At 44.1% G+C, this 27,673-nt stretch overlaps 1 protein-coding gene across 3 annotated transcripts in view; it reads left to right on the top strand.

The window, feature by feature from the left end:
* tmcc1b (transmembrane and coiled-coil domain family 1b) overlaps positions 1-27,673 on the top strand; it is a 44,802-nt gene that overhangs the window by 4,787 nt on the left and 12,342 nt on the right. For 2 of the 3 annotated variants that reach the window (XM_084317731.1, XM_084317729.1), the window contains exons 3-4: positions 9,646-9,689; positions 10,956-11,791. In XM_084317731.1, coding sequence (XP_084173857.1) covers positions 11,162-11,791 — 630 coding nt within the window. In that variant the 5' untranslated portion in view covers positions 9,646-9,689; positions 10,956-11,161. The remainder of the gene's footprint in view (positions 1-9,645; positions 9,690-10,955; positions 11,792-27,673) is intronic. The other variant, XM_084317730.1, reaches the window with a different exon arrangement.

Raw genomic sequence — 27,673 nt, 5'->3', positions numbered from 1 at the left:
ATAAGTTGGGGGAAGAGTGATACAAGCTGGGGAAAGAATGATAAGAGTGATACAATAGTGATATACGTATGGGGAAGAATGATACAAGTGGTGGGAATAGTGATATAAGTTGGGGGAAGAGTGATACAAGCTGGTGGAAGAGTGTTAGCCAAACACTGGCTGACCCACTTGAGACAGGAAATGGTTTGCCCGGAGCCTGGATAAGGACCAAGGCCGCAGGGAGTGTATGTGCAGGATATATTACAGGGTTGTTAATAATCAGTCTTCAGTTCTTAGATCACATACCTGCTGTTCTGCTGCAGACTATTGTGTTCGTTTTTGTCTAAATGGTCATCTTGGTCTGCAGTCAGCCAGCCAAGCCATACCACAAAGGACCTGTTGTACCTTCATAAATAACAAAGCACATGTTATCAGTGGCACCACAACAGCATTTACATTTCTTTTACTCTTGGAAATAGAAACCACAGCCCAACCAGCCTTACAGGCTATAAAAAGAAGCCAATTGAAAATTACTTTTGATACTGTATCATATATCCCCTCCAGATGTATTTTATACTCTTAACATATTCTATATTGAATAACAATTTATATACATGTTTTTTATAAAAATTATGACTTTTATAAACTATACTGAAAATGGATTAGCAGCATCTCTACTAGAGTCTACTAGAGCAGTGGTTCCCAAAGTCGGGGTCGCGACCCAAAGGTGGGCCGCGAGCAGCCACGGGTGGGCCGCGAGATGATTTAAATTTTTTATTTATTTTTTTTGTCAGGCCACTGAACTTAGAAGCAGGCCAGGACAGTGTTTCTAGTTGTATTCTAAAATTCTATTCTATTGTATTCTAAAATGTGACTATATGGTTTTATATTAACTTAATAAATAAACAAAAACGAAAAATCTACTTATTTCAACGAACATTTCAAACTAAATAACAGATTATGCACATAAAACGCTGAAAACAACCGAAGCAACAATAGTATTTTAATGAGGCTATTATTATTATCATTATTATTTTGCAACTAGTTAGCCCTCTCATAAATAGCACATATAAATGAATAACTAACTTGAACTAACTTAATAGGATTGAAGTGATATTTGGCTTAAAAAATCGGTCGCCTGGCAAAAAAAAAAAAAAAAAAAAGCCCGACGATGTGCATTGGGCCGCGGCTCTCTGACGCCTTATTTTCTGGGCCCTGGCCTGAAAAGTTTGGGAACCCCTGTACTAGAGTATACACCTTTACCCTCATTGAGAATGCAATGATCTAAGAATATGCCAATTGTCAACAAGTACCCATTGATATTTACCAGGATTTGCAAGTAGGCATCTTATTCTTCCAAGACATGTCAATCTCTGCTTTCTCTGTATGCCGAAGCTAAATGTTACTAAAAGTTAACACATATTGGACCATGATAGGTTTGACCTACTAGTGACATCACACATGCAACTCGGATTTACAGAGGAAGTACAGATAAGATCTGAAAAAGGCACTCTTTTGACAAGTTGTGCACAAATACCAATCTGTATAGTCAAAGGAGTTAACCAGACAAACCCTGCCCCCTCCCAATGTAGTCTCCTCGCCCTCATATGTATATTATATATATATATATATATATATATATATATATATATATATATTGTCTGCACTGCGCAGCCGTGGAATCGCGAGGCCATAGATTTAGAATAGATAGAAAGGGCACATTGTGGTGTATAATAATACATTTGTTGAATACAATAGGATTTTTATAACGTTGACACAAATTAAAGAATATTTACACTAAGTTCTCTTTTACCTCTTATTCATTCATTAATTTAATTGTAGGCACTGTTTATATTGTACATAGTCCTGTGTGTTGTATATTGTGTCTAGGGCTGTCTTAAATACTTCGAAGCTTCGAAGTTTCGTTCGATGGCACAAGCTTTGAACATAAAAAAAAATCGAAGTTTACAAAATAAATAAATAAAAAATTATGAATTTTTTTAAATATTATTATTATTATTTTTTGTGCCTCCAAAATCTTGCGCCTCCATTCCAATGAAACGAAAGTAAGCGGCGCCTTCCCACCTCCATTCCAATGAAACGAAAGTAAGCGGCGCCTCGACTCCACCTCTCTACAACAAGCACATGGAGATTATCTGTGTTGAAAACAACAAGGACATGTGCAGCAGACATGTCGACGAAGAAGCGAAGCAATGCAGTTTGTTATTTAAGACTATGTTGGACAGATTTGTGTTCATTGTGCTGCTTTTTGTGTGTCCCGACCCATATAAAAATATGTTAATTAAGTCGAATTCTGCCTTTGTCTCTATCAACTACATATAAATATTTATATAATTGTTTGCTTGATAGACGAAGGTTGCAACATAATTATGTAATGTCATGTCGTTGGCTGTGAGAGCAGCCCCACTGCACCCAGGCAGGGCAGCAGAGTGAAACCTTGTTGGCACAGTCACGAAAGGGGCTACTTAATTAATTAATCCAATCCACTTTATTTATAGAGCACATTTAAAAACAACAAAGTTTACCAAAGTGCTGTACTAGTCCCACAACATAAGATAAAAAAATAAAAATAAAAATAAATTATTAAAAAAAAAATTAAAACTTTTTTTCCCGAAGCTTCGAATTAAAATCGAAGCTCGGCCCAGAAGCTTCGATTGCCAAAAAAAGCTTCGAAAGTCAGCCCTAATTGTGTCCTATGTTACTTTTGTGTTTATTGTCTCTTTCTATATACACCGTGGGAAGGGGGGCACATAATAAAAAAATTCTGTATGTCTTGCACAAATTGGAAAATTACAAAGTTGACTTTGACTTTTAACATGTGTCTATAGTGTCAGACACTAATTGTAATGTTAAAAACGGATACTGCTGTAATATAAAGTGAAATTCTACCATGCCTCAATGTATCAACTTTAAACATACACTAAATGTTAATGTTAGAAATGTTCATTTCCATTATTTCCACCATGTGCAACATTTCCTAAGAACAGCAATGTCCATTCTATCAACTCCAAATATGTGCTATGAGCTCAATTCTCCCAGTGCATGCAGAAGTAGAATTGCTGTCTTGTTTTGGATGAATGAGTAGAAATGAAAAACGGAAATCTTCTTTTATTAAAGTAGTTTTGACATGTGATATAGATAAAGATATTGTTTCATTGTGTATTGATTAACTTTACATTTGCGCTTCATTACTTTACAAAAGTTATACTGGCACAGTCTAATACAGCAATGGATTATGGGTAAATGCAACATTAAAGCAGTGCCAATGTAAGACTGACTTTACATTAAACGAATGACAATAATATAGTATAAAGTAGGGTATTATTTGGACTAAAGAATGGTGTTGTCTCACCCTACGCGCATGTTGAGGGAGAGCACCATACATTATACACTGAGAAACCACGGCAGAGAGTGAGCTCTCCGGGAACAACCCCACTTTGTCGGTATCACTTCTCTGCCTTTTGTAGGTAGGTAGTTGTAGAATGTAATACATTTTGCGCTAAACCCCTCCTTTCCTCTCGCTATTCTTCTTTTTCTTTGGGTCGCAACCGTCTTCCGGTCTGACTTCCTGTGCTAACGTTCTAATATACACTGCTGCCACCTGTTGTCACGGAGGGGAATTGCAGCCATTTTGTAAAAATGTAAAAAATGTAAAAAAAAACAGTTAAAAATATGGGAAAATATTTTAACGGGAGGTGGTGGGGTGGGGGGGGGGGGTTCGGTAGGAGGGGTGGGTGGGGGACTCCGTACAACTGTACAAGCAAAACTACATTTGGAATATTGACAACCATACTTGGTAATTTACTGTACATTGGAGGGGGTTGGGTTAGGCATAACAAAAAATATTGTTTGGTTCCTGTTGGTTGTCAGTTAAGGCCATGGGTAGGTAGGGAATATATTTTATTTAATTTTTTATTTTATTTTTTCCCACGGTGACTATGGATAGGGAATTTCTTTATTTAATTAAAATGTTCACAACAACATGGAAAAAATCTGAATTTTTTGTTTTTATAATTTTTTTTAACTCATAAAATAAATTGGGTCGTACCTAAATCGGCAGGGTCGGTCGGCAACCGGAACCAAACCATTATTTTTGTTAGGCCTTAGGACATTTACAGGGGCGAGTTTCGAATTGCAGTCTCCCGTAGGTGTTCTTTGAAAGTGGGTAGTGCTCATTTACATTTACATTTAGTCATTTAGCTGATGCTTTTATCCAAAGCGACTTACAAGTTCTGTACGACAAGTCATCAGGAAGGGCACAACTCTATCAGCTGAGTAACAATGTTCACCAGAGTGTTGAGTGCTACAGTGTAGGTTAGTTTATTAGGACAAGTGCATAACAGTACGGTTAGTTAGGGGTAGATAATTATTATTTAAAATTTTTAATTTTTTAAATTCAGATAATGGTTGAAGAAGTGCGTCTTTAGTCGACGGCGAAAGATTGGACGGGTTTCGGCTGTCCTAACTGGGGTGGGTAGTTCATTCCACCATTGTGGGGCAAGGACTGAGAATAGGCGACTTCTCTTTGATGACCCTCCCGGAGCTTGGATAGGAGTAGGTCTGAGGCGGCCAGAAGATGCAGAGCGTAGGGGTCTTGAGGGTGTGTAGTTAGAAACCATTGACCGGAGGTAGGCGGGAGCGGTTCCCTTTGCCGCACGTTATGCTAGGTCGAGGGCCTTGAAGCGACCTTGATCAGTGGTGCAGTCGTAATATCAGAACTGCCTGTATGCTGTTTAAATGACGCCATGTGCACGCGCGCTCCCGCGTTCCCTCGCGTGCGCACAGAACAGATGATTATTATGCATAAATAGTAGGAAACATGTTTGTATAGGAAATTACTAGTTTTAATTTAGTTTTTGTAAATATTGCCTTGAGAAGCTGAAAAAGGTAGCAGGATGTAGCCTTCAATATAAAGAAATTATATTGTCAACAGAAATGGTTGAAAAACAAACAATGTTTTAAATGTAATTGTAGATACAATATTGTAGTTACAATTTCTTTAATTGAATTAACTTAAACTAGAAAAGTAAATACAAACTAAATTAACAATGTAACTTACAGTTTACAGGAGGACAGTTTCCTTCTGAAGCACAACTTGAAATGTCTCATCCTTCCATTCAGGACCATTTGTCACATAGTGAGAGCTCCACAGATCAAGCAAACCCCCACAGGGCTTGTATTTTGGTTGTGCACTTCTCGTTCTTTGTGCTATTGCTATGCCATTGTTATGCAAAGACTAGGTGATAGCTGATTACCGGGTACTTGGCGCACGGACGACGAGTCGAGTGAAAGTTGTGAAAGCATTTTTGTGTGCGCGCATGCACATCCGTGGGAAGTATTTTGACATGTACATGGGTACCTTGGTCGTGTAGTGTATCTTGTAGACCAGGCCCATTGCAAGTTGCTGTACTCTGTTGTCTACTATTAGGTTGTCAAAGTGGGCAGGGGTGAGGTGGGTTCTAGGAGTAAGGTCAAGCAGCAGTAGTCCGACCAGTTTGTTTTGAGATGTTTGTAATTTTGTTTTTAGCGCCTTTGAGGTGCAGAGTGTAGTGCTAATCAGATGTATGTACAGAGTTGTAGTATAATAAATAACGATGGTATGACTACTACTGGCCAGCAGCATACTAGTAAGTAACATGGGATTTGTTCTACCTATGCAGCCAGATACGTCATATATTTTACCCTTATTATCACCCCACCCTACCCTTATACTGCTCCTGTACAGCGAGTCCACCGGCAGGATCGGCAGGTATTGAGTCAACCCGGGCATCAATAATGGAGCGTCTCTACATGTTGTTGTTGTAGATTGTGCTGCTGGCTTGTTGACAGTGATGCGTTATAGTTGTACTTACTGTTGGGGTCACTTCCCTATCAGTCTGCTGAATAATGCATACAGTGTCAGACTCAGGAGTCAGGACTCTGGGTATTATCGGTATTAAGCCCGTCTTCGTGGCTCGCAGTGAGACATGCAATCACTCAATCAACTCTTGACTTGTCAATCAACTCGCCTGCCTCTTATGTTTGCACCCCAGAACCGGCACCGGCTCAGCTGGAAGACATTAAGAGACATTTAGTCCTTCTTGTCGTCGAGTGTGATTTGCTAATGTAGAGACACGAAGAGTAATCTTAAAGATGTGTGTTTTCAAGGTGATTTGGATGCTGTGCGTCACACACACAATTAGGGCTACAACAACATTGGCTGTCAAGGCCGATGGAAAAACACATGAATCATGACGTTTATCTTCCACCAGGCCACCCTGTACATCTACTGTACTTTAAATGCTGAATGAGGTAAAGCAACACGCCAACATTATGGGAAATGCGCTTTACCGTCTTCTCCAGAGTCGGACAAGAAGATGGATACCAATTTCCTCTCTGTGTGTTCAGTAGAAAGCTATCTGGCTACAAGCTAGCCCAGCTTGGCACAAATTAATGGAACAGATCAGCTAGACTAGCTTAAAACCCCCGGGTCGAGTTTTTTTTTGTCCCAACAGCTAGGCTAGCTGATCCGTATCCGCTTCCATTCATCTGTGCTTAGCTAGGCTAGCTTGCAACCGAATAGCCTTCTACTGAACGCACAGAGAGGCAATTGGTATATATCTTGTCTGTCTCTGGAGAAGACGGTAAGCTCATTTCAAATAATGTTGGCATGTTGCTTTAAGTGGTTTAGCTGTGTAGTTTCACAGTTACTCTAACCTTTGCGCTCTGTAGACAAACGAGAGAAGACCAGAGGCTTTGTCCCAAGCGGCACACCTTTTTTCCTGTAGGTTCATTTGTCCCTTCTGTCGACAACTACAGTAAGTGCTCCTTAAAACTGTTTTAGGTAGGGCCAAGGTTTTGTTTCTATACAGAAATAATACACTTTGATTGTATACTGTGTCAATAATAGCAGCAAAACTGGATACTATTATGTGTTCTGTATGTTTTATACATGCTCGACGCGGAAATGGCATTGCAGCAAGCTTACATGACGGCATTGTGTGGACTTAATATCCTAGCCTGTATGTTAGTCATGCAGTTGGTTGTTGTGTGTTTGGTTGAAGTGTGTGGGTGTGTTGTATCTTGATGACTGATGCGGTTGCTAGTGGTTCTCAATTCTGTTCAGTCGGTGTTCATCACCTTGCATCAACGGCCCTTGTTTTAGTTTTTCTTTTATGGTTGTATTGCATCGTATCAGGCTTTTAGAGGCCTTGGGTTTCTGTGCCACTGGTGAACGTGGGGCGTCCAGGTAGGGCTGGGCGATATGACGATATTATATAAATATCAGGTACAGTTCATTAACGATACACTTTTTAAACGTATCGTGGATATCGTGATGTTTTGCCCAAGAGGCTTGTGTCGCGTCAATCTGGTCCACACGTTGACACTTTTGAACAGCGCCGCCCCACACGCCTGTACGTTAATGCCAAGCAAGCAGTGCAAAAATGCTTCCGCATTCGTCACCGCACGCTAGTGCGGTAAAGCGCCCTTCTTTTCAGACAAATGCTACCGTGCGTGCACCGGCGGCGGCGTGCTCGCTCAGGTGCGTGCGTGCGCCGGCGTGCTCGCGCGAGGTGCCCGCGCATGCGACACGAGCGGAGCTCAATATATAGAAGTCACCGCCCCTTATTCAGTATCTACCACTAGCTCAATCGGCAAGGACACATGGCTGTGGATCCTATGGCTTGTTTGCTGGCGAGTTCGAATCCCATCGAAAATATTTTTTAACGTGATTTTTTTTTAACGTGTATTCTTTCGCCGATTAAGGTTAGGCATTGTTTCGGAGTTGGTTAGAACGGTTAAGTTTAGGCGCTGTTAAGGAGCTGGTTAAGGTTAGAGTTTGTCAAAGAGAATGGCAATATAATTTCTATGGTTAAGGTTAGGCATGGTTATGATTAAGGTTAAGGTTAGGCATTGTTTCGGAGTTGGTTAAGGTTAGAACGGTTAAGTTTAGGCGTTGTTAAGGAGCTGGTTAAGGTTAGAGTTTGTCAAAGAGAATGGCAATAGACAGCCTATTTCCGCGCGACCTGGGCGCTGGGCGGCGGAAAATGAAAGGCGCATTACTGCATGCCACTACGGTAAATTTTTGCACTGCTTGCTTGGCATAAAGCTACACGCGCCCCACACACACACTACTGTATCAAAAGTTACTACTTATGATAACAAAGGCATTCGTTTTGTGGCATTAACGTTATATAGTTACACTTTCAATAACATCAGCGTATTTACATAGCAACGTCCGAGGTCGACCTAGATATAGCAAGCATTAGTCGTTCATATCTCAGCCAGTGCTGACTCAGTTGTGCCCATTCTGCGGTCTGTTAATAAAGTTTTCAATCAGACAGATGTATGGAAAGGCTTTTATTATAACATCCGTTGCAGTAAAATCATTATGCCTCCAGTCGTTTAGTCATTCTGCGGAGCTAAAAGCTAAACGTCGGCCGCGGCGAGCTACCGCTGCCATTGTTGTTGTCATTGAGCTCTCCAATGGCGGAAGTAAAAAATGAATACACGCTTGCCGATTGGTGCTAAGAACAGCAGGGCGGGTGCAAGCGGTGTGACGTAATTGGCAGACGCGACTGTCAATCAAAATGATTCTGTTTGCCATCTGGATGAATGAGAACGTTATTAACAGATTGCAGCATGGGTACAATACAGTACAGCTCAATACAACAACAGTCAACAGTGGACTGGAGGATGCAGACCAGAGAAAGACTTTCGTCTTGTTTACATCAGGGTCCCCCATTTTCAATTCATCATATTTCATATCTAAATCATATAATATCTCATTGCTAAATATATGCAATATATAATCTAATAATCCAATAATCTAAATCTAATATATAATATAAAATTGCTAAATGCATGGTTATTTTATTTTGTCTTTAATGTTAGCTTGCAAACTCAAATACTGTCTTGGTAAGCCTCATAATGAATTGTTTGGGGGAAAAAAAGAAAAACATCGTGATGCGTATCGTGTATCGCTGAAAGGTCAGAAAATATCGTGATATCATATTTAGGCCATATCGCCCAGCCCTACGTCCAGGGGGCACAGGAAAATAGTTATTTAACAAAAAACTGCATTTCCACACCATTGTCATTACCGTATTTGTGTGAGGAAAAAAACCCAGTCAGAATAATGATTTATTTAAACCTTAAACCTATTACATTTGCAACATCTCCACCTCAACCTTGGTTTGGTCGCTGTTGTGGCGTGGCGCCATCTACTGGGGGATAGTGGAATCACCTGGGGCGCATGCCTGGTAACAACAGATACACTGTGAAAAGCTATATCGCCCAGGATACTGCACTCACAGACTGACTGGCAAAACGCTTATTATTATATTATAATAAAATGTTTAGGTAGATTTTATTTAGTAGTGCCCACGTTTTATAATGGCAGGGAAAACACTCATTCATTGACCCACATTGACCCGCTCTTAGAGTCAAGTAAAGGCTGTGGTCCATTAGGTCACTTTAAGGGCTTTCTCCTCTTCATCTCCATGTATCCATGTCTATTAACTTTGAACTGGGCTGAAAGTGTAACTCTGTGTTGAATTGTGTGCAAAGCTTCACACTAACTGAGGCCTGAGCAGCAGCAGCCTCCTCTGTCGGTAACGAGCTGATTGTAACTGAATTCCATTTGTGTCTCATTCCCTCCACTAGTCAACCCTGTTTTGTGAGCCAGAAGAGGAGAGGCTGGGCGGATGGTAAGCTCTATCTATCTCTTTCTCTCTCTTTCTTTCTCTTCTCCCCCTCTCATTTTCTCTTTTGTTGTTTCTCTCTCCCTCTATTTCTCTCCTCATTCTCTCTTTCTCCTCTGTCATTCTCTTTCTCTCTCCCTCTCTTTCTATTTCTCTCCTCATTCTCTCTCTCATTCTCTCCTCTGTCATTCTCTTTCGTTTCTTCTCTCTCCGTCTCTCATTCTCTCTTTCTCTTCTCTCTTTCGCTTGTCTCATTCTCTCCTCTCTTCCTCTATTTCATTCTCTTTCTCTCCTGTCTCACTCCCCCTCTTTCTCTTCTCTTTCATTTTCTCTCTCTCTCTCTCTCTCTCTCTCTCTCTCTCTCTCTCTCTCTCTCTCTCTCTCTCTCTCTCTCTCTCTCTCTCTCTCTCTCTCTCTCTCTCTCTCTCTCTCTCTCTCTCTCTCTCTCTCTCTCTCTCTCTCTCTCTCTCTCTCTCTCTCTCTCTCTCTCTCTCTCTCTCTCTCTCTCATTGTACTGTACATTGGTAAAGTAGAAGTCTTTTATATAACCTGTCACTGGAGAGCTGAGAAGCGGAGTAGTGTTGTTGTATATGATACGTAGCCTAGTTTGAATTTGAGGTCAAAGCTTTGCCAGAAGGAACTCCGCTGGACTCCTCAGTCAGATGAGAATCATTCACTCCATTTAGAATCCCGTTTTGTCTTTAATTTCTCCATAGTATTTCTAATTCAGTTTACTTTACTTTGTAGCCTTTCTGTTATACCGATATCCAAACACCTAATATGAATACTTTCTGAAATGTTCTTAGTCGGCCGTTAACTGGTGCAGCTGGACTGAGCTGATAAAGCGTAGAAGATTTAACGATGCAATGGGATTTCAGAAAAACGGATGAAAAAGCAAAACAATGAAAAGGTGGCGTTCTTTTAAAAAAACATGCAGCAAAGGGAACATTTCAGAAATTGTTCTGGAAGAACTATTCTTTAAGTTGTAGACTGTTTTTTGCATTTGTGGGTTGGCTCTGTCAGACATGGTTTGCAGATTTTCCTTGGGAAAGAGGAAATATTTTGATCACTATTTGTCCTAACGATTTGTTTCAAAGAATACATTGGGCAAAATGTACAAGAAATTATTAACAGATGAGCCACGAAAAGACAAAATTCTATGTCGCTGAGCCAACGTTTCTACCGCTTTTGTGTTACTTTCTATTGTTAATCCTGTTGTTCATCACTCAGTGCCGCATGTCATAATCCACTTTATTTTATCTTTTGTGTTAGACCAGCATGCCATTGAGCCAGACAGCAGATGCATGCACGCTCACACGGCCCACCTGAGCACCATCCCCTCTGCCACTCGGCTCTGAAGCAGCGGTCTCAGAGGGGGTGTGGCGGCGGGGGGGGGGGGCCCACCTAGCTAGTCTCCCGCACCCCCCACCCCCCCACCCCGAGTAGACCCTCACTCCTGTGACACTGGAGGCAGCCAGATGGAGCAGGGCAGTAGCGAGCCGAGCCCGGAGGAGCCGGAGGCGGGAGGCCGGGCGGAGCCGGAGGCTGGCCGGAGGGCATCGGAGCCAGAGCACGGCTTGTCCAAAATCACCCACAACGCCCTGGAGAACATGGGGGCGCTGGGCCACGGCCTGAAGCAGCTCTTCCAGCCGCAGCGCCGGCGCTCCTCCGTGTCCCCGCACGACCTCGCCGCGTCCCCCGCGGGTGGCGCCCACACCCCTGAGCCCCCGGACGCGGCGGGGTCAGAGGTGGGGGACGCCCCCGCCTGCTCGGCCCTCCCGACGGACTCTGACTCCCCCGGCGCTTCCTCCGCCCCCCCCGCAGCTCTGAGCCGCGTCCTGCAGCAGATCCGAGGCGCGCCGCCCATGATGAAGCGAGGCACCAGCCTGCAGAGCCGCCGCTGCAAGACGGGGGGCGCCGCCAACCCCGCCGCCGCTGCCGACCCCCCGCTGAAGGGCAGCCCCCAGATCCACCGCCGGAGCACCCACGAGGCCCTGCTGCTGGCCGGACGCCCCCGCTCCTCCTCCACCACCGACACGCCCACCTGCCCCGCCCTGGCGGACATGCTGCTGACCTCGGGGTACCACTCCACCGAGGAGCCCGACAAGGTGAGTCCTCTCTGGGGTTGTGATCAGCAGACCAGTGGCGTCGGTTTATCCATGAATGTTTTATTTACCCAAAAGCAGTTGCCAGCGCCCGGAGCACAAAGTGACTCACAGATTTGTTCTAAGTTCATTGAGTACATAGGCATATATTTATACATTGGTATAAATATATATATTATATACTATATTATTATACACAGAGCCATAAACAGCTGCCCCCGGAAATATGCTAAACATGCTCTTTGCAAAGATGGTGAGAATTATTGTTGCCCTTCCTGAGCCTACATGCAGCTCTGGGTTAACCTTCTGTGTATTGTTGCAGTGAAAGGGTTAACCGTTTGGTAGCGCGGCATTGAAAGGGTTAAAGACCTGCGCCTTGTGGTCATAACCACACTTCCCCCCTGAGCCTACATGCGGCTACTGAGACAGGAAGCCATAGGGGGTTCGTTGGAACAATGATGCAGGGTTTGTAGAACATGGTGGTTAAGCGAGATTGTTAAAAGGTCATGTCAGAGGTCGTGTCAAAGGCCATGGCAGGTGGAAACTGTGCGCGCAGCACAAAAGCATTAAAGGTACATTACACAGGATTAGACCAGCCAAGTACAATTCCTAACACCCGTCTTCTACAGAGATGACCCAGGTTTAATACAAATGACCATTCTAAAAGTATTGTGGTGGTGTAGAGATGCCCTAACCCACAAATCACATTTCACAGACGTACACAAATATTTGGTGCAGGAATCACATAATAATTTTCCACAATATTCTTTATTGCAATTTTAGACTTTATTTAAACATCTCTACATAAACAAGCATAAAGACATTCAATAAAACATTTATAGAATAAAACTTACACAAACAGGCAGCTGTTAAATCTATGGGATATCCAGCATCTCTTTTAAATACTCCATCCAGCTTCTCTTTTAAATACGCCACAAATGGACCCATTGAAGCCGGGAAACACATTTGTGTATATTAGGATGCACTGATACGACTTTTTCAGTCCCGATACCGATACCTGGGTTTGGGTATCGGCCAATACCGATACAGATCCGAGGCATTGTCCAAATCCCCCCCCCCCCCCCCCAAAAAGTTATATATATTTTGTTTTTAAGAATTGTAAAGGATCACAAGTATGTTTTTGATTTGTTGTAAACAAAGACGGAAAATAAACTTCATTAATTTAATTAATAAACTGTATGCCTCACTGTCACTGTATGGAAGAGACTGGGATCATTCTTTTGTGCAAGGCAACATCAGGCTTGACTTAAAACATTACTTTCCTAACTTAGTGTGAAACTAAATGTAACAAATTAACACATAGATATAAATGTACTGAATGGTTATTTCATTTTTTCATCTACTTTTTCCCCCCATTTAAAATTTTTCTCCCATCCCAATTTTGTATTATCCAATTTTCCCCTCCCCTGTCTCGAACGTTGCTAGACCATGCCTCCCACTGGTCGGCTGTAATGTGGACAAAGCCTTGCATCACGTGTCCCCTCCGGTACACGAGGAGGCAGCCGTCGCATCTTTTCACCTGCACAGCGCAATCTCTCAGTGGCGAGGAGTAACGCGTGGGAGGCTCACGCTGCCCCTGATGCTTCCTGATTCTGCTGTACAGGCGCACCAACCGACCTGTAGGAGTCGCTGTCCACAACGTCCGGTCCCCACCCACCGGCTTTCCCACCCCCTAACACTGCCAATTGTATTAGTATGAACGACCAGCCAAGCCGGAAGCAACGCCGAGAGATCTCCTGCGTTAGTGGCGAGCGCCTTGCCCACTGCGCCACTTAGCCGCCCTGAATGGTTATTTATTATAAAAAAAATACGATATACCGGTATATATATTTTTTACCGATACGCGATCCAGCTATTTTACTGATATCGGCGGCCGATACCGATACCAACATCGGATCGGTGCATCCCTAGTGTATATGCAGGCTATATAATGCATTATTAGCAGGGGTTTTAGTTCTAAATTGGTTAAATTATTCCGAGGATCCCCGCACTGTGAGTCTCGATTCCTCAAGTTTAAGATTCTGCATAAAATCCACACCATTTTATCACCATTTTAATACTTTTTCAGACAAAAATAAAAACGACTCAAACGATACCAGTCCCGCTGATATCACGCATGACCTCGCAATCGCAGTATCTGTTAGATGAATCGCAAAGACAACACATCATCCGGCCCTAACGTGGGTGCGCGCGTGTGTTTGTGTGCGTGTGCGTGCTTGGAAGGAAACACTGAGAGACTCATTGTTTAATGTTGCATGACTTCCGTTGATTCACGGAGAACTCCCCTCCTGACGTGACGACCGCCGCACCAGATGAAAGGAGGTTAAAGAAAGCCCTGTGCCACTTGATCCCGATCCATTCTATACTTGGTCCCGCTGCCACATTTTAACCTGGGTCAGCACTGTAAACGGGATACACAAGGGCCCCCCGAGGCTGTCTCTCCGGGGAGGAAAAACTCCACTCACAGGAAGTCGCTCACTGAACAGTGATTATATAGGCCAGCGTCCGTGTAACTGATGAATTGTGTAATCCGACACTCCTCTTGTTCAGAATCCGATATGCCCTAAAATTAGGTCAGAGAAGCCTCTCGCGTCGCCTGCATAATTAAGGTTGGCACGGGGACACGAACCGCTGAATTGTAATTAAAATACAGATGATAAATCGCCGGGACACCGTTTCATTACACGCATGCGTGTGTACACGCATAACGGAACGGTTGGTTTTGTACGCGACTATACGGATATATCGGTGTGAGAAGACAGAAATCAGTCGGTAGCATCACATGAGGAGGAGATTTGGGGCTAGATGTGGAGGCTAGTGAAGCTTGGGACGGAGCTGGCAGGCTGGATGAGTAGGCTTGTGAAGTGGGGGATGGAGCCGGCAGGCTGGATGAGGAGGCTTGTGAAGTGGGGGACAGAGCCGGCAGGCTGGATGTGGAGGCTAGTGAAGTGGAGGACGGAGCCGGCAGGCTGGATGAGAGAGTGAAGTGGGGGACGGAGCCGGCAGGCTGGATGAGAGAGTGAAGTGGGGGACGGAGCCGGCAGGCTGGATGAGAGAGTGAAGTGGGGGACGGAGCCGGCAGGCTGGATGAGAGAGTGAAGTGGGGGATGGAGCCGGCAGGCTGGATGAGGAGGCTAGTGAAGTGGGGGATGGAGCCGGCAGGCTGGATGAGGAGGCTAGTGAAGTGGGGGACAGAGCCGGCAGGCTGGATGAGAGAGTGAAGTGGGGGACTGTCGCCGGCAGGCTGGATTAGAGAGTGGAGATGTTCCGATACCATTTTTTCCTTCCCGATCCGATTCCGATACATAAGCTTTGGGTATCGGCCGATACTGATCCGATACCAGTGCATATAAATTATAAAACGTTTTTTTTTTTTTTTTATACAGCTACTGTTTTATATATACTGTTTTTTTTTAGTAATAACTATAAAGTAATGGTATTTATTCAACAACGGGTGATTGTATAGATTAGTATTAGTATCAGTAATTGAAAACTATCTCAATGAGTTCACCCACGGAAAGGTTGTTGGCACATTAGTTCCACACAGACATTATTTGTTGCTGCACTTGCTTCCACAAGGCTCTGTGTGATTTTTGCACAATAAATATTCAACATTCTCTTTTGAGACTCCGCCTCAGACTCTTATCATTTGGCACTAAAAGCTAAACATTGTCACCGATATGGCCGTCCATTCAGATTCACATGTCATTAATTGTGTACGCGAGGTGGTCGATCAGTGATGACATTAACTCTTTCAGTGCCACTCACGAGATTTCTCGTGTTTTTTTATAGGTGGTTGCTAGCCACTCACGAGATCCCAGATGACATAAGTGATTTTGGAATGGACTCAATGAAAATGAATGGGGAAAAAAATCCGGTACTCCACATTTTCCAGTTCACTGATCCAGCCGGGGTTACCAGAGTTCATTCTGGAGCCTCAGATCCCCGCGGATCATAGAGATCTACTGTGTCGCGTTGGATCCATACACGTATCGATTTTTTCGAATGGTGATCAGGAATTGGAATATACCAGTTGGATACCATCTGATGTCAGGTAAGGACTCTATGTTATCAGTGGTAGGATAATCAGAGTAAGTTTGATGAAGTTATAAGCTGTTTTGTGAAATGTCTTCTTTCGGTTTCACTGTAAAAGTCAGAGAGGAAATCAAGGAGGCGATTATCAGTGCGCGGCCGTAATGTGCGTGCGTGCACGTATAATATTGATCATCTAGCGTTTATTTGAAAACGATTCATAAAAAGGCCGACGAATATCAACGTTGTGGAATATTCCACTAAAAGACGATTTTCATAGAATGCTCCAGAATGAGCTGTTTTTTATATCAAAACGGGGGCTTTTCTAACTGCTCTGAAACGGCAACGACGCGATAAAAAAACAATCTGTCTTCACAGCACTGACTGGAAAATAGTCTTTGATAATGCGATGGGCAGATTAGACACATAGCCATAATTTAAAACATAGATTAGGCGATATTAACGTTAACATTGGCGCCGATGGTGGCATTCAAGCGGTAAAACGGAAAACCAGGCGTGGCATTGAAAGAGTTAACGTGAGCTAACGTTAGGTTAGCTAGCATGAGCTACCGGTAGATGGAAAGACTAACGTTACTGGTGAAAATGTGATTTAACTTGGAATACTCCTTTGCCAACTTGCTGTACTTTGCTTGCAGGTCTGCAGCCATTATTGCTGGATTATGAATAGCCCCAACTTTAGCCAAGGTAACGTTAAAGCTAAAACTTTAACGTTAGTTAACGCTAGCTTTCGGTTAGCTGTTCAATGCTAATAACACCACCAAGCGAACCCATCAGAGCTCCCCGTCAACAGCGCTCTGTCGGGACGATGGCAAAGTATCTGGAAAGTATCTGCTGTTAAAATGACAAATGGCATTGACACTTTAATTCACGGTCGGTTAAAAACACGTTTGTTTTATAATGCTCACTCAGCAGACCGCAGTGTTGTTGATAAATTACGTCATATGGTATCGGAGCGCAGAATTAGAGGGTACTCGCCGATACCAGCATTTTAGGCAGTATCGGCGGCATTTCCGATACTGGTATCGGTATCGGAACAACTCTATTAGAGAGTGAAGTGGGGGACGGAGCCGGCAGGCTGGATGTGGAGGCTAGTGAAGTGGGGGATGGAGCCAGCAGGCTGGATGAGAGAGTGAAGTGGGGAATGGACTATGGAGCCAGCAGGCTGGATGAGAGAGTGAAGTGGGGGATGGAGCCGGCAGGCTGGATGAGAGAGTGAAGTGGGGGATGGAGCCGGCAGGCTGGATGAGAGAGTGAAGTGGGGGATGGAGCCGGCAGGCTGGATGAGAGAGTGAAGTGGGGAATGGACTATGGAGCCAGCAGGCTGGATGAGAGAGTGAAGTGGGGGATGGAGCCGGCAGGCTGGATGAGAGAGTGAAGTGGGGGATGGAGCCGGCAGGCTGGATGAGAGAGTGAAGTGGGGGATGGAGCCGGCAGGCTGGATGAGAGAGTGAAGTGGGGGATGGAGCCAGCAGGCTGGATGAGAGAGTGAAGTGGGGGATGGAGCCGGCAGGCTGGATGAGGAGGCTAGTGAAGTGGGGGATGGAGCCAGCAGGCTGGATGAGAGAGTGAAGTGGGGGATGGAGCCAGCAGGCTGGATGAGAGAGTGAAGTGGGGGACGGAGCCGGCAGGCTGGATGAGAGAGTGAAGTGGGGGACGGAGCCAGCAGGCTGGATGAGAGAGTGAAGTGGGGGACGGAGCCGGCAGGCTGGATGAGAGAGTGAAGTGGGGGATGGAGCCGGCAGGCTGGATGAGAGAGTGAAGTGGGGGATGGAGCCGGCAGGCTGGATGAGAGAGTGAAGTGGGGGATGGAGCCGGCAGGCTGGATGAGAGAGTGAAGTGGGGGATGGAGCCGGCAGGCTGGATGAGAGTGAATTGGGGGACGGAGCTGGCAGGCTGGATGATTCGGATTCAGATTCAGTTTTATTGTTGCATCTTGTCATATTCACATACAAAAAGAGCAAAATTCTTGTGTCTTGCGGCTCGACCTACAGCATGTCAATAAAATACACAATAGAATACATACGAAAGAAACACAATAAAAACCAGCGTAATAGTGATTTAAGAAAAAGTTACAGTGCTGAGAGTGGTGTTATATAAAGTGCAACAGTAGAATAAAATGTACATGTATGTACTTAAAAATACTTAAAATACTAAATACATAAAAACACAGTAAAATCATAATGATTAGATATTGTTCATGGCTTGATGGTAGAATGAGTCCTTGAGCCTGCTGGACCTGGCTCTGAGGTTGCGGTAACAACTCCCGGAAGGCAGCAGTTGAAACAAACTATTGTTGGGATGGCTGGGTGGGTCTTTTATAATCCTCCGGGCCTTGCTGATGCACCGGTTGCCGCAGATTTTCTGAGCTGTCTTAACAACTCTCTGTATTGCTCTGCGGCTGTGAGCAGTGCAGTTCCCGTACCAGGCTGTGATACAGCCAGTAAGGACACTCTCGGTGGTGCCCCTGTAAAACGCACACAGGATGCTAGGCCTCATGCCAAACTTTTTTAGTCTTCTCAGGTGGAAGAGGCGTTTGTTGGGCCTTCTTTACCACCTGATCTGCATGGGTGTCCCATTTCAGGTCCTCTGTAATGTTGACTCCGAGGAACCTGAACTGGCCCACTCTCCACAGCAGCACCTCCAATTGTGATCGGGGCCAACTCCGTCTTCCTCCCCCTCCTGAAGTCCACCACCAGCTCCTTTGTTTTGGCGATGTTGAGCGAGAGGTTGTTATCCTCGCTCCAAATCAAATCAAATCAAATCAAATTTATTTGTAAGGCCCGACAACACACGTTAATGTCCCCATGGGCCGGACACGTCTTCTTTAAACAAGTCAAGAAGAAACATAACAATAAATCAAGAACAAAACAAGAACACCATAAGGTCCAACAAATTTAAAATAAATGCAAATAAATAAATGAGTGCCAGGTTGTCGACCTCACTCCTGTATGCCGACTCGTCCCCATTGGTGATCAAGCCCACCACAGTTGTATCGTCTGCGAACTGGACCACCAGGTTAGAGTGGTGTATAGACACGCAGTCGTGTGTATACAGGGAGTACAGGAAGGGAGTCAGGACACAGCCCTGAGGAGCTCCAGTGCTCAGGGTCAGAGGAGCAGAGGTGATGGAGCCCATCCTCACTACCTGTCGCCGCTCAGGCAGGAAGTCCAGGATGAGGGTGCACAGCTCAGGGGTGAAGCCTAGGTTGGTGAGTTTGATGACCAGTTTGGAGGGGATTATTGTATTAAATGTCGAACTGTAGTCGACAAACAGCAATCTGGCATATGTATTTTTGTTTTCTAGGTGAGTGAGGGTGCTATGGAGTACTGTGGATATGGCATCATCAGTGGATCTGTTTCCACGATAAGCAAACTGGTGCTGGTCTAGTGTGGGGGGTATGATGGCACACATTTAGTTTTTTATATGCCTCTCGAAGCACTTGCTCACTATGGGGGTGACTGAGGGCAATAGGGCGCCAGTCATTTAGGCATGTTACCTTGCCTTTTTTGGGGACAGGCACAATCGTGGAGGACTTAAAGCAGGAGGGGAATAAACAGGAAGAGTGAGAGGTTGAATATGTGTGTGAACACACCCGCCAACTGTGCTGTGCATATTCTGATCACCCGGCCAGGGATCCCATCCGGACCTGCTGCCTTCCTGATGTTGACCTGGCTGAACATCATGCGCACTTCATGCTCAGTGATGGTCAGATCACTGGGCATAATGGAGTTGGCGGGGGCTGTGGTGCGGGATAGTTCTGGAGGGTTGGTGTTGGTGGACTCAAACCGGGCATAGAAATGATTCAGCTCGCCTGGCAGGGAGGCTGAGACATTGCTGCACAGCTAGGTCTAGCCTTGAAGTCCAATATGGTATGGATGCCCTGCCAGACGCTGCATGCATCATTCCCACTGAGCTGGTTCTCAATCTTCTCCTTATATTCCCTCTTGGCTAATCTAATGACCCTGCAGAGATTGTAGCGTGCCTCTTTCCTGCGGAGATTGTAGCGTGCCTCTTTATCCTCACCAGAAGCAAAGGCTCTGTCCCGAGCAGTGAGGGCTGTTCTTTAGGGATGCCCCGATCGATCGGCCACCGATCGTTATCGGCCGATAATCAGTATAAATATGCGATCGGTGATCGGTGATAATGTTTTATTTTCGCAGATCGTCAAAACCGATCTCACTCGCTGAGTTCTGTCTCAGACACCAGGTGGTGCGGCGTCTGCTCCACCCTCCAGCCCCTCCCGCACGCATGTAAACACGGGTCTAGTCTAGTAATTTGAAATTTATTTGAAGGATAAACCCCTTGAGATATGCTATCTCGTTTTCGAGGGGGTCCTTTCCTAGTCTAGTCTAGTGGGACGGGAGGACGGCGTCTCCCTGAGCTAACGTTAGCTACCGTTACAAAATGACCCAGTCAACTATTCACTTTTAGTTTAATACATGATGAGGCATTGTCTAACCGAACGGTATCTAGCCGGCTAGCTACTGATAGCTCCTGATATCAGCAATAGTCTAGTAGAGACGTGTATGATACCTCTGTTAGCTCACCTTAGCGCAAGTTAGTTCACTGTTCAAAACGAAATGTCCCATTGAACTAAAATATACTAAATATTAACGTTATATATCCGGCTAGCAGTAGCTACAGATAGCTCATGATATCAATGTCTTATAACACTGATTCGACGCGTATTTGAGCTGAGGGCATGTTGAATGTGATATGACCAAAGCACAGTAACGTTATAGCAATAGGGTCCAGCTGCAGCGCAGGAGAATCCTGACCGTAGCTCGAGGCTACTCGAGTATAGGGTCCAGCTGCAGCTCCGGAGAATCCTGGCCGTAGCTGGAGGCTACTCGAGTACACACAGACAGTGGAGCTTGTTGCGTGGTGGCGATGTCTCGCAGATAATACAAGTACAAGTCTAATTATATAATATATATATTTTATAAAAAAAAAAATAAAAAAAAAATTATATAAAATAATTTTTAATTTGTTTTAATCAAAAACGATCGGTATCGGATCGGTATCGGCCGATATGGCTCACGACGATCGGTGATCGGTATCGGTGGCAAAAAACGTGATCGGGGCATCCCTACTGTTCTTACATTTTTATGTACATGGTTTTTTGTTTGGAAAGAGTTTTATTGTTTTTGTTGGAACAATATCCTCTATGCTCTTCCATATAAATGACATGACTACATCTGAGTATTCATGGATGTCATCTGATGAGTCATAGAACATGTCCCAGTCTACATTGTCAAAACAGTCCTGCAACTCAGTGTCCGAGTGGTCAGACCAGCAGTGAATTTTCTTTACTGTGGGGCTGTGGGCGCTGCCTGCTTTAGCCTCTGCGATAGGTTGGCAGGAGTAGTATGGAGGTGTGGTCCGGCTTGCCGAAGGGTGGACGGAGGAGGGGCTCGTAAGCATCGCGGAAGCAGGAGTAGCAGTGGTCAAGCGTGTTGTTACCTCGCATGTTCATCTTGATGTGTTGAAAGTACTTTGGAAGTACTTTTTTCAGTGACGCCTGGTTAAAATCACGAGGACGATGGAAGCTGCCTCTGGATATTTGTTCTCCATGTTGCTGATGGACTCGTGCAGTTTTTTGAGCGCTCCCTCTGTCAGCTCGTGGAGGTATATACACAGCTGTTATGGCAATCAACATGAATTCCCTTGGCAACCAGAATGGTAGACACAGCACCGAAAATGCGACAGTTACAAAAAGCTTGGTTTAGGTCCGGTAAAATACGACACTGTGATCGTTACAGAATTTTTTTTCAGGTTCGGTAAAATAGACATAGAATATACCTTACCTTAGCCAGAAGGTACTCCAAAAAGAATAATTCCAATGATCCCATCGGCGATCGCGATTACTCGTTTTTATATGTAATTACTCGTGTATACAGGAAACTAGGTTTTGAGGCGAGAAGATCTCCTAGCGATTGCTCTGCAAGAGCTCCTTCCCCTCAGAGCGAGTCAGGACAGAAAGGGACCAGGACAGACACTGTCTGAACTAGACTATCAGAGTTCAAAAGGTAGGCGATACTGCCACCTGGTGAGATTCGATAGTCATTGCAATTCCAACGTAGGCAGATGAATCAGGGACACCTAGAGGGCTCCGGCTGACCACATCGAACAGGGATCAAAGGAAAATATCAAAGGATCAAACCCTGAGTATACTTTTATTTTTTTTACGCTCAACGGTTGGCGAGATAACCCGACTATACACGGGCATGGCGCTGAAAGAGTTAAAAGCATCCACAGTCTGTGGTGCTCTCAGGTGGTCAGGAAGAGCATTCCACAGACTGGGAGCGGATGAGCAGAAAGCCAGATCTCCCATAGTGCAGCGTTTGGTCCTAGGGCGCTGGAGGAGGTTAGGAGGAATAGAGAGAGTGGCGGCTATATGAGCTGCTGGGACGCAGGTCAGATATCGCCTGCGAGTGGCCGGTCACTATGTGCTCTAAGCCCTTCTATATTTAGCTTTTGCTGTTTTTTTTTGTAATTAAGGTCAGAGAATGATGTGCAGACTGTAGCGAGCCAGGGTCTTGTTTCAGATACAATTCTTGAACCAATTTCTTTTTCTGAAGACTGAGTATGTAAATGAGCACAGCATATGAATGTGAGGTGTTGACGTGTCTGGTTTGTGGCACGGCAGGATGCGCACGGTGTTGCACAGATCACCGTTGCGCAGCTCACCATTGCGCAGCGCACCGTTGCACAGCTCACCGTTGCACAGCTCACCATGAGCAGCAGGGCTGTTCCATATTTGATTTTATCTTTATTTATCTCGAACATTTCAACCATAAAACAAACACACAAATTTGTAATAACACAAAATAACAAAAACGAAATAAAAAAACTAAATAAAATACAATAATCCGCATAGCTCAAGACAATGGTTTTGTTCAAGAAGGGACGGAATGAAGCAAAGCTTATCTGGTCCTGTCCCTTCCTTACAATATCACATTAACACATTCAGAGCCACGCCCCTATGCCCAAAATTAGGGCTGGGCGATATGGCCTAAATATGATATCACGATATTTTCTGACCTTTCGGCGATACGCATCACGATGTTTTTCTTTTTTTCCCCAAACAATTCATTATGAGGCTTACCAAGACAGTATTTGAGTTTGCAAGCTAACATTAAAGACAAAATAAAATACCCATGCATTTAGCATTTTTATATTATATATTAGATTTAGATTATTGGATTATTAGATTATATATTGCATATATTTAGCAATGAGATATTATATGATTTAGATATGAAATATGATGAATTGAAAATGGGGGACCCTGATGTAAACAAGACGAAAGTCTTTCTCTGGTCTGCATCCCCTTAACAATTGTATGTATTGAGCTGTACTGTACCCATTCTGCAATATGTTAATAAAGTTTTAAATCAATCAATCAATCAATCAATCAATCAATAAATAGGATTTTAGCATTTTTATGAAACTACTGTATATTTGTATGTCTCTCTAAATGTTTTGATGAATTGAAAATGGAGGACCCTTATGTAAAAAAGCCGAAAGTCTTTTTCTGGTCTTCATCCTCCAGTCAGTCCACTGTTGTTGTATTGAGCTGTACTGTATTGTACCCATTCTGCAATCGTTAATAACGTTCATTCATTCAATCATTCAGCCGGCAACAGAATAATTTTGATTGACAGTCGAGTCTGCCAATTACGTCACACCGCTTGTACCCGCCCTGCTGTTCTTAGCACCAATCGGCAAGCAGCGCTATTCTTTTTTTACATTCCTGAATGCCCTCCATAGATTTTAACGAGAGCTCAGCTTAACGACAACAGCTCACCGCAGCCGACGAGTGATTACTAGCGCACCGCAGCATGACAACGAGGCATAATGATTTTACTGCAACAAATGTTATAATAAAAGCCTTTCCATACATCTGTCTGATTGAAAACTTTATTAACAGACCGCAGAATGGGCACGCACAACTCGGCACGGACTGAGATATGAACAGTAACGCTTGCTATCTATGTCGTCATCGGACGTTGCTATGTTTGGGTAAATACGCTGATGTGTAACTATATAACGTGTAACTATATAATGTTGATGCCACAAAATGAATGCCTTTGTTAATCATAAGTACTAACTTTGATGCAGTAGTGGGTGTGTGGGAGCGGCGTTGTTCAAAAGTTTGAACGGGGTGGACCAGATTGACGCGACACAATCCTCTTGGGCAAAACATCACGATATCCACGATACGTTAAAAAAGGGTATCGTTAATGAACTGTACCCGATATTTATATAATATCGTCATATCGCCCAGCCCTACCCAAAATAGGCCGTTCCGTACCAGCGCTTTAGTCAATGGGAGGACGGGGAAATTTGCGAACGCTTAAACTATATCTTAAATTATGGCTATGGGTCTAATACACCCGTCGCTTATCAATGACTTGCTTGCAGTCAACATGTACGAAACGGATTGTTTTTTCATCAGTACATTTCCGTTTTATACCGTTTTGAATACGAGTATAGTTTTGGAGAGTTCTAGTAATTCCAGAGAAATCCGCGATAATAGCTCTTTAGTGGAATACACAAAACACGTTGTCATTTTTCGGCTGATTTATGAATAGTTTTCAAATAAACGCTAGATTATCGATAGTATTTGTGTCCTTATGCACGCTAGAGAAGTGGGCTGAAAAATCGATTATCCATGACCTGGTCAGCACTAACGTCACACACACACACACACACACGCTGCGATGGCGGTGATAGGAACATCTGATTACCCCAAGACTCGTAACATAAATTCCTTACCTCACATCAGATGTTCTGCAAAAAGATTAATCCAATTCCTGATCGCCATTCCAAATATCGATCGCGTTAATTGATCCAACGTTATAGTCCGAAACGCATAATCGACGCTGCTCTGAGGGTCCTCAGTCAATCTGGTAATACGATACTGCATGCCCGAGAAGCAAGACCCGGACCGGAGTTATTTTTTCGATGCACAGTCAATCCAATCCAATGATGTGCAATACCATCTGAGAGATGATAGGCGGCGGTATTTGCCATTTTGCGAGCTCAGACCCATTCCCAATGATAACATCAGGTTGGATGGATGAAAATGAATGGATATCGCTAATAAAAGAAATAACGATTAAAACCCGAGTTTTCTCGGGTCTTGGCACGCAACGCATGGCGAGTTAACCCGACTAATCTCGTGGTTGGCACTGAATGAGTTAATATGTAATGAGTTATCTATCAATATCAAAAAAGAATATACCTATCCACTACAGCAAAAGATAAATAAATAACTACAAAAATACTAGTTCACGTTATTTTCAAGCTCCTCTAACTTATACTTGTCCAAGAATTCCTGTTTATATCTGCATTTAAACATTTCAATAGTATTACTTGTTTTTATTGCTACATCAAGGCCATTCCAAATGGATACCCCACACACTGAGATGCACTTGCTTTTGAGAGTTGTATGGACAATAGGTTGTTGTACGGACAATAGGTTGTTGTATGATGAGATACATCGTGGGATGAGAGGAGATATTTTCCTCGATCGCTACTGTCGCAAAAAAGCAGAATTGTTTTACGTCAGTATTTTACTTCATTCCCGCCCGCGCACATGTGCTGGAATAACGAAATAGGAATACCTCCCTGCAACACTCGCAGCTGGCCTGCGATGGAAGCACAGCAGAAATACAAATGTCTCGCAAGAGCCCAGAGCATTATCTGCACCTGCATCATGTTTTTATTTAATAGCAATGCAATAGCAATTAGGGGTGGGACGATACATCGATCCAGATCGATATATCGATCTATTATCAATTATCAAATAGGATCGATGCAACGTAAAAAGATCGATTCATATTGCGATGAAAATCCCCTGTTGAGCATATCCGCCCGGCCGGAACAACAACATTAGCTCAGCGCAGCTCAGTGTGTGTAGACGTTAGACAGCATTGCTTCAGAGTCCGCCTATTTTGAGACCCGAAATAAGTGCCTGTTTTTTTCCCCACAAGGGGTCAAATGCATCTAACATGCTTTCCGTCCTCGCCATTCCTTTATGCCCACGTCGCGTTAAATACCGAAATTAACATTGCGTTAGCGTAAGCTAACTAAGCTAAGAGAACAGCAGAGGTCCACTAGGGACTGGGAAGGAGGGGGGGTTACTGCATTCTCGAGATAGCCCCACTAACAGGATCTGGCCGGTACTGCACCTTCTGACTGCCTTTTCCAGCCAAAATACAGCGCTGTGACAGTGAATAGGATATATTAATGTCGAGAAAAAAAAGGGAAAACGAACCAAAAACAGTGAACAGGAGGTCTATTTGTATTAAAAACAATAGATTGTTTTTCATTTAAATCTGGAAGAGATCAAAAATAAAAATGTCAAATGATATTTCCATTGCCTTTTTTTGTTGTTGATTTAAATGTTACTGATTGTGTTAAATGGGCATATAATATCGTCTCATATCGATCGCAGGCACCTGAATCGAATCGTATCGTATCGTGGCAGACTTTGTGATATCGGAAAATATCGTATCGTTGTCCAAAGAATCGATATCGTATCGTATGGTGATGAAACTGGTGATTCCCGGGGAGCTCCAGTAGCTCACCACGTACCGCGAGTGCTATTTCAGCGCCGTGGACAACCGTGCTCGTCACGGATCTGGGGCTGAGCGCGTTCGAATCCCGGACGGCAGCCGTGCCTTTCCCAGAGTGTCTTCCCCCCCATCTGAACCCTTTCAGCCTGCTTCTGTCGGTCGAACTTGACCAAGTATGAATGCGATGAAAAAGCGATAAACGCTAAAAGAACCAGCTGACTGGTCAAAGTTTAAAAAAAAAATAAACTGGTGATTCCCACCCCTAATAGCAATCTTATCTGCTGCCAATATGTTTTTTATTTACTTGCGCTTTTAAAAGCTCGTCACTCATCCCATATAAAGATTTTGTCCATATTACACAGCCCCTAATGAGTAGAAAATCTAAATCTACATTTGAGCTGGAATATTGATTGACACAACAACATTGTCACCTATAACAAATGTGCCGAAAGAATGTTAACATGAGTTTCATATGTCCTCCGATAGCTGGACTTAGGAGCCTGTAGTATGTTTTTATTATGTTCTCCTGGGACGCTCAAAAAGAAAATTAAGGTTACTAGTGTAACCACGGTTCTCTGAGTAGGGACTATGCTAGTCACTGTTGGGTTATCCTTCCACGGTATTACGGAGTCGAGATGGAATTTCACTTTTCTCTCCTGCATTTTTGTGGTCTTACATGTCAAACGCACATTTCACCAGCACAGACCAGCACAGACCTTCGCATTACCTTGCAGATGCTATTTAACGTATTAGTGCCTATAAAAACCCCTGCTAGTCCTTGGTAATTCTGGCCCTAGGTTTGAGTAATGGTTTGTTTTCTTGACTTTCCATGTTCACCAGTGTGCGGCCCTCCAGTGTTCCTAACGACTGGTGAGATGACCAAGTTGAAAACATTTTGACAAAGCACTCGCACCACAGAGACACGGGTTCACTCCCCAGTAGCGGCACCTCTGGCTCGGTCAGTCCCTATGAACACAATTGGCAGTGTTTGCGGGCGGGAAGCCGGTGGGGGTATGAGTCCTGGTCGTTGCAATAGCGACTCCTACTGGTCGGTTGGCGCACCAGGGAGGGGATCTGGGGGAGATGGCGTGAAACCCCACACGTGCTACGCTCTCCCAGTGAAACTCCTCGCTGTCGGGTGAAAAGAAGCGGCTGGTGACTCCACATTTATCAGAGGAGACATGTGGTAGTCTACACCCTCCCCAGACCAACAGAGGAGACATGT

This window comes from Notolepis coatsorum (genome assembly GCF_963971535.1).
Source record: "Notolepis coatsorum genome assembly, chromosome: 6".
Taxonomy (NCBI): domain Eukaryota; kingdom Metazoa; phylum Chordata; class Actinopteri; order Aulopiformes; family Paralepididae; genus Notolepis; species Notolepis coatsorum.
This window is presented reverse-complemented; position numbering and strand designations above follow the sequence as displayed.